We start from the raw sequence: 8,324 nt of genomic DNA on the forward strand, positions 1-8,324 counted from the left end.
ATTACACAGTACCCTATGTTCTGAATTAATATCCCATGTGGATGGTGCAGGAGGGATGTACATAGAAGGTTTACACCATTCTCTGTCAGTCATCTGACTTACGGTTGAGAGTCACTCAGTTAAGAGAGGAGTTAGAAAGATATTTTGCAACATCTAGTGCCTTAATTAGTTTGTGTGACTCTTCCAGAGTGCATTAAGTGTGCAGTGGCTCCCATCGCTTGAAAAGCAAGAGAGGTTCCTCACATAAGATAAACTACAGCTCTCTAGAGGGTGCTCAGTGACTCCAGGCACTTGATGCTCAGAAGCCTAAATGCATTCAGAATGAGCTGTAGTCTGCTGGATGCTCTCATTGCATGCTTTTTTTTTCCTAGAAAGAATGTACTTATTAAAGAAAAGTAACATTTGTTTTGTGACCATTTGTTGTTTGTGTTTTTCTGTTGTGTTGTTTGGTTTTTTTTTTTGTAACAGGCAGAAGAAGCGGGACTTGCTGTGTCTGTTTTGTTATGTGTGAGAGCCCTTCAGATCAGATCCAGTGGAAGCGATGAAATGAAGACATCAGTGTGTAAAACAATTGCATGCCTTTTACCAGAAGACCTTGAAGTTAGAAGAGCCTGTCAGCTCACAGAATTTTTACTTGAGCCAACTTTGAGTGGATTTAATGCATTGGAAGAGCTCTATATGCAACCAGATCAAAAATTTGATGAAGAAAACGCAGTGGTTCCAAATTCACTCCGCTGTGAGCTGCTATTAGCTTTGAAAGCCTATTGGCCATTTGATCCTGAATTTTGGGACTGGAAGACTTTAAAGCGGCATTGCCTTAAACTGTTAGGGAAGGTAGCTTCTGATTCCGAAGATGAGACAGGTGGTTATATGTCACTCAATGAAACTGACATGTTAGAAACTTTCTTTAGTGACTATGATGAGGCAAAAGAACACAAATATTACGATGGGAAAGACACAATGAACCACCCTAAGGAAAAAGCAAGAGTAAAAAAACCAATTGGTTCTTCAGAAAGATACCAGAGATGGCTTCAATACAAGTTTTTTTGTGTGCTCTGCAAAAGGGAGTGTATAGAGGCCAGAATACTGCATCATTCTAAGATGCATATGGAAGATGGTGTTTATACATGTCCTGTATGCACAAAAAAGTTCAAGAGAAAGGAATTTTTTGTACCACATGTAATGGAACATGTTAAAATGCCACCTAGTAGAACACATAGACCTAAAAAGAAAATAATTCTGAAAAAAGAGAGATCACCACAAAAGACAACAGCTTCTGGCAGTCCACCCCCAGCATTTCAGGAAGAGTCACACCAGTCACAGTTCCCTGAAAGCTTTGACAATGACACACATGAATATGTGACATTCAGCCAACTGGAAAATTGCCAGCTGCAAGACAGAGACATCTACCCATGTCCTGGAACAGATTGTTCTAGAGTATTCAAACAGTTTAAATACTTAAGTGTACATCTGAAAGCTGAACATCAAAACAATGATGAGAATGCAAAACACTACTTGGATATGAAAAACAGGAGGGAGAAGTGTGCTTTCTGCCGCCGGCACTTCATGACGTCCTTCCACCTGCGGGAGCACGAGCGCGTGCACTGTGGGCCTCAGCCATACATGTGTGTGTCCATGGACTGCTATGCCAGGTTTGGGTCAGTTAATGAGCTTCTCAATCACAAACAAACACACGATGACCTTCGTTATAAATGTGAGCTAAATGGCTGTAATATTGTTTTCAGTGATTTAGGGCAGCTTTACCATCATGAGGCGCAGCACTTTAGAGATGCATCATACACCTGCAACTTCTTTGGTTGCAAAAAGTTTTATTATTCAAAAACTGAATTTCAGAATCACCTCGCAGCACATAATATCCAAGTGTCAAATGGGGAAGGGAAGCAAATGCTGAACCTTGAAAGGTCAGTTTCAGAAGACAAATGCAGTTATCTCCCAGAGTCTCAGCTGCTTGAACAATCTGAGAATTCCAATCTCAATGATAACTTGGATCCCTCAGGCTCGCAGGAAATTCCACAGGTCAAGGAAGAATCTCTCTCTGACAGTGAAGATCTAAACAGTGAAAGTAATTACAGCCTGCATTGTGGGGAGCACAGAGCAGATGCATCAGTAAGCCAAGGTCGGGCGTCTCCTCTGCTGCTTGAAACAGTGGCTCGCAGCCAGTCAGTTCCAGGTTTAGTCGTGTCCCAGGAAGGAGTCTTCCATCCAGCAAATGTGAAACAACGTTGTTCAAATGTGGCAGTTTGCTTTGATGAAAAAACCCTTTCCTGTGGTTTTGAAGGCTGCTGTTCCATCCACAAAAATTCCAGGAGCATGCAGAAACACCTTCGAAGGGCCCATCCATACAACTTTAAAGGTAAAAGAAATATGGAGATGAAAACTAAATACTTCCTCGATCTGTTGAGTGATGCTCAGGACAGTAAATCCCCTACAGACATTAATACAGAGTTAGGTCATAATTCCGATACGAATGCTGACTCTCCAGAAAGCGTATGTTGTGCTGTAGATGCTAAAGGAAGCAATGATCTGAGGGAGGAAACTTGTCCTTCTTCCCCAGAAATGTCTTTTTATGACAGTTCTAAAGAATCAAATATTGAAGATAACATGTTGGAACTAATGTTAGGTTTGAAACATCTAAGCTTAAAAAATGCTAACATTCAAAATTCTTCGAGACACAAACCTTTTGGAGGCTATTCATCTAGGGATGCCAAGTGCCCTGAGTTAGTTGATGAAACTACCTCAGAATTTCAGCTTCAAGAGCAACAAGGTAATTTACCCAGCCAGTACCTTACTCAACTGGCAGCTAAACCGTTTTTCTGTGAATGTCAAGGATGTACATGTGAGTTTGTGACCAGAGAAGCTCTCTTAATGCATTATGTTAGAAAGCATAACTATTCAAAGGAAATGGTTCTTCAGCTAAATATGTTCCAGCATCGGTATTCACCATTTAAGTGTCATATTTGCCAAAGGTCATTTACAAGAAAAACACACCTTCGAATTCACTATAGAAACAAACATCAGATTGGCTGTGAGAGGGTGGCTCACAAGGTGTGTCCTAACGAAAAACTTAATCATGTAGGTTTATGTACAGAGGACATGCATAAGAACGGCACTGCTCCAGCACCTGCCTGTGCAAACAATGTTGGGTTCCCTGAGCATTCAGACCACTCTGAACAGCTGTGTCTCCCAAAGAAGGATGACTGCTGTTCTGAGACAGACTTGGAGTCGAGTGAAGAGACAGACAATAATGTAACAAGAAAATCATCTAACATAGCTTCTCTGGACACTCATAGGGAAGAACTGGAAGCAAGACAGGGAAGAGGAAGCAAAAGAACAGTTGCTAAAGGAAACTTATGTTACATATTGCATAAGTACCACAAACCATTTCATTGTATACATAAAAGCTGCAACTCGGCATTTACAAACCAGAAAGGTTTGATACGCCATTACAGAACCGTTCACCAGTACAATAAGGAACAGCTCTGCTTAGAAAAAGACAAAGCAAGAACGAAGAGGGAACTTGTCAAATGTAAAAAAATATTTGCATGCAAACACAAAGACTGTGGTAAGCGTTTTCTGTGTTCTAAAGCTCTTGCTAAGCATTGTAGTGACTTCCACAATGAAATCTTAGAGGATCAAAAACTGCTTTCTGAAGCTGAGTCTGCAAGATTTGCTTGTAACCAAGCGCACTGCCCTGCTGTATTTTATACATTTAATAAGCTTAAACAGCATCTAATAGAAGAACATGCCAATGAAGAAAAATTAAACAAAGATTTTGAAATCCATTGTGACCTTAATGGCTGCAATCGAATTTTCACAAATTACAGTCACTATTCTCAACACGTGTATTTCAGACACAGTGAATATTATGATAGTCTCTTTGGAAATCGGAAAGAGGAGGAAGATAATGAAGATAAAGATAAAAATGAGCAAAATTATTTGAAAGACAGCTTTGACACAAGCAAGCAGAATGGCAAGCAATTAAAAGAAAAAGCTAAAAGAATTAGCAAAAGTAGAGAAAAACATTTGCTGAGTTTCAAAACAAAAGAGGAAGCCCTACAAATGTGCAAAGAGAAGTCTAACCAGACCCAGTATCCCTGCATGGTCCAGGGGTGCCTGTCTGTTGTCAAACTGGAAAGCAGCATAGTGAGGCACTATAAGCGCACACACCAGATGACCAACATGTACATAGAGCAACGCCTTCAGAAACTTGTTCTTTGTGTTAAATGTGGCATCATGACTGAAAAGCAGTCTTGCTCTGACACAGCTTCAGACTTGGATAGAAAAGATGTAGAAGTTAATGAGGATAAATCAGCTAATCCTGAGCCTGTGCAGGAAAGTGACAAACCTCTTGTTCCAAACCCTGCCTGTGATCCTCCAAAAGTGAACAATGAAGACCAAAAACAAAGTCCACCTAGTAGTGTGAGTTTTGATGCTAGTGCCTTTGTGCATTCAGGCACTTTAAAATATAACCACAGTTCAAAGAACACCTGTTTTGAAGAGCCTGATGTCAGGGAGACAGCTGTGTCTAAAACTGAAGATTTTTCTGAAAACAGCGAAAGAGAGAATAGCCCTTGTTTCTCCAGTTTACAGTTAGAGTTGCCAAAAGAGAAAGACCCAGAAGGATGTCAGCATAGTGCAATTAATCTGAATGGAAAAAGAAATGTACTTTGTGCTACAAAAGACAAATTTCAGAAGCCTCCAGTGTCCAAACCATTTGATTTAAAGACATATAAACCAATGGGATTCGAGTCTTCATTTTTAAAATTTATTCAGGAAAGTGAGGGAAAAGATTATGATGATGATGATGATGATGATTGTGATGAGGTATTAGAGTGGGAGTCTTCTGAGCAGTTGCCAATAGATGAAACCATGAAAAAAGAGGAAGACAGTCAGGGAGATACACCAGTAAACAGCTTTGTAAATGATGAAAATGTAACCATAACCTCCAATAATCCTGGGCAATTAACAGAGATCCAGCCCTTGCTGTCAGAGTCCTCATCTGCCCCTTCTTTAGAAAATCTGAGGGCAATCCTGGATAAGGCCCTAACGGACTGTGGAGACCTCGCCTTAAAACAGCTGCATTACTTACGACCAGTAGTTGTTCTTGAACGATCCAAGTTTTCCACACCTCTCATAGACTTATTTCCAACAAAAAAGGCAGATGAGCTGTGTGTAGGAAGTACGTAAGTAGCTTAACTTAGAGCAGATTGCCTCCACTACTGCTATATGGGGAGAACTTCAAATTAGAACAGTAATTGTTACAGTACACACTTTTAGGTTAGTTTAGACTGTTTAATTCCATGAATGTATAATATCTGTCAAAAGTATTGGCCAAGTTAATTTAGCTCCCCAATTTTTTCAATGAACAATGCTGATTTTGGTGCTATTTAACACATCAGAATACTGGGGGCTTCCTCTTGAAGAGTAAATGTGCATGATTGTATATGGAACAAGTACTGGGGTACCAGGGTTTGGGGGGCGATGGAGTTATTACTTGACTTGAATGTGCACCCTAGGGTGCTTTGTGTAACATATTGTACACTACAGCATCTTATATTTTTTGAGTTATGAGTTTCAATAAATTACAGTTTTTCACCCATTTGTTTACTGTACAGTAACTCTTTAATGTGCTTGTAATTGAGTTTGGGACCATTCTGAGTGCATTGGAAAATGTTGCTTAAGTTTTATGCATTTGTAGATAATTTATCAGACTGATGAAATAGATACAGAAAAGTAAAGTATTACTTTTATTTTACAACATTCTCTGTCCTTTTTTCAGATTTGAAAGAATTATAATTAGTACAGGCAGAAAGGACTTTGCAAATTAGGGACAAGAAAATCTTTGTTACTTTAAAGGTAGAAGGTGCTTCTGAGACTGTATGTCACCACCTGAGTGTGTGACGAGTGTGCCAGAATTCCAAGCAAGTTGTGTCTTATGAAGGTATCAGTGCACATTTTGGGTTCCCCAGTTAGCTTTTTTGACAGTGAATAAAACCTAGTTGTGAATTCTTTTTATAATTGGAAGGATTCTGGGACCACAGAAATTGTCCAAAAATAAGGAACATGCTTCATTTTAATTCTGTGACCGAGTTTGCATTTCTTGTATGCTCTTCATATAAGCTCTGCTTGCCACCAAAGAACTCTACAAAATCATACAAAATTACACTTATGTAGTCCTACTGTGCTTAAGCTGTGTTAAACTTCTTCAGAGTTCCAGCTTTTCTGTTAAAAATTTAGTCCTGCCACTTGATACATAAACAATTTTGCACATTACACATGAATTCTGTGACAATTCTGTAATCCCATGGAACAAGTTGTGTGTGAAACTTTCATTTCCTCAGAGATAATTCTGCTCTTACCAAATGAGTTGCCGCATGCGTGTGAATCACCGCCACTGCACACAGGGCAGGGTGGTACCTGTTGCACACGTGGTGTTACAGAGCCCATTGAGTAGGTTGCTGCTGTTCATTACTGCTATTTCCATAGGCTGGAATATACCACAGAAGTAGAGAGAGACAAATGTCATTTCTGTCTGCCAGATGTGGAGACAAGTCATGCGACGCTCCTCAGTCCAGGCGTTGCGTATAGAAAATGGTGAGTGGGTTTTCCTCAGGGGCTGCACAAAAGCGTCTTGGAGGCATTTTCCTGTAGTGATGTGGCATGCTGTGCACTGCCAGGACTTTTACTAAGTGGACTCAAGGTGTTGATATTTTTGTTGAAAGATACCAGTGCAACACTGGTCAATCAGCTCCTTCATTGTTACAAAAATTATATCTTTTCCAGTTCACAGACCAACAGTGTATTTCAGTCTTTGAACTCCACTTGTTTGTCATCTAAAAAAGGCACTTCTGTCTTAGCGAGACAAAAGGTTTCACAGCATTAAAACTGTACAGCTTGAATCCACATCTTTATCCCAGTTTCTTCTTGGGCTTGGCTGATCTAATTACCTGTCACAGGTGGACACCAGGAAAGGAGGCCACAAAAGGGTAATGGTCTGAAGAGTTTTTACTGTCTATTTCTGTTTTCATGCCATGAGGTAGGCCATCATTTTCCTTTCCAAGTGCTGCCAGAACTTGTCTTACAGTTAAGATGTAATATTTCCAGCTTCTTGCTTTCAAACATACCAGAGAAATTTTTTGTTCCACAGTAAAGGAACACCTTCATATTGCCTTCCTAAAAAAAAGAAGTACTGTGAACAGCAGAAGACTCAGGAAACACAGGTGCATGTTCATAATCAGAGAACATTGCTTCCATTTTTAAAATAGCTACCTTTTAATGTGTGGATTTTATTGGACAACATGTTTATTGGTTGTATGTGCCTAAATTCCCCAATTGGCTACCCTGCCATGTTCTCATGGTTAGTAAAAAACTGTAAATACCTTTACAGAGAGATCTTCCAGGCTGACTTGTGTCCTTCTGGTAGGGCTCAGCAGAGCCAACGGGTTAGTTCCATGGTTTTTCTTACCTCTTGTTTTCTGTTTGCCTTTGCTCGTGCAAGATCTTTAAATTTTATGCTGCTGGAAAAGCCTTGTGACATTTATTTTGCAAATTCTGCATCTTGACTACCTTGAATTATTTGAGAGAAATTCAGTTTCCAGTTAATCCTCCCATGTCTTGTCAAGAATCTGAGCATGGTTATGACAGAGAGCAGGCGAGTCTGAAATTAAACCACCTTGCCTTTGTCTTGCCCTGTGAGGTGCTAAACTTGGTCTTCCCCTCTAAAGGTTACAGTTGGTACCTTTCATCCCTTCTGCTCTCCTGACTCCCCACAACAGTATTCCCTGTGAGTTTGGAGAGGGGAAGGTGGGACAGGAGAGGTGTTGCTCTTCTTGAAATTATCTTAAGATTTACAAGTGTAGAGACTGAAGTAGGAATGGGATTATTTGAGATGCAGTGCAGTGCCAGGGAGTGCTCTAGCATGGCCACCTTGGATGAATTTCTAGAACTGCTTCTGTGAAAGCAGAAAAGTGGCAGCCAGTAGCAGGCCTGACTAGGAGCAGCACTGCCTCATCTGCCCTGGCAGTATTTCTTCTGCGGGAACATATCGGCTTGAGAAAACGCTGGGCTTCAATATGTTTTGCAGGCCAATCTGCCAAATAGTTAACAAAGGTAACTGATAGAAAATGAGAAAATGAAGTTGGCATTATTTTATTAAAAGTTAATGATTAAAAATACACAAAGAGGTTCTGTTATACTTTGAACTGGTAGAAACTAGATGATTGATACTAAAATGCCATATCAAAACCTGGCAAAACAGGAGCATTCATTAACTCCCCTAGTAATGTGTCACTCTGTTTCACAGT

The 8,324-nt window shown here is 40.1% G+C and overlaps 1 protein-coding gene across 1 annotated transcript in view; it reads left to right on the forward strand.

Annotated features, from left to right (window-relative positions):
• The window catches only part of RLF (RLF zinc finger), a 51,720-nt gene extending 46,098 nt beyond the window's left edge, over positions 1 to 5,622 (forward strand). Inside the window, exon 8 of the mRNA XM_050326278.1 lies at positions 469 to 5,622. Within this exon, the coding sequence (XP_050182235.1) occupies positions 469 to 5,208 (4,740 nt within the window). The 3' untranslated portion in view covers positions 5,209 to 5,622. The remainder of the gene's footprint in view (positions 1 to 468) is intronic.
• The last annotated feature ends 2,702 nt before the right edge of the window (positions 5,623 to 8,324 follow it).

This window comes from Myiozetetes cayanensis, unplaced genomic scaffold, assembly GCF_022539395.1.
Source record: "Myiozetetes cayanensis isolate MyiCay16 unplaced genomic scaffold, myiCay2020 scf31, whole genome shotgun sequence".
NCBI classification, from domain to species: domain Eukaryota; kingdom Metazoa; phylum Chordata; class Aves; order Passeriformes; family Tyrannidae; genus Myiozetetes; species Myiozetetes cayanensis.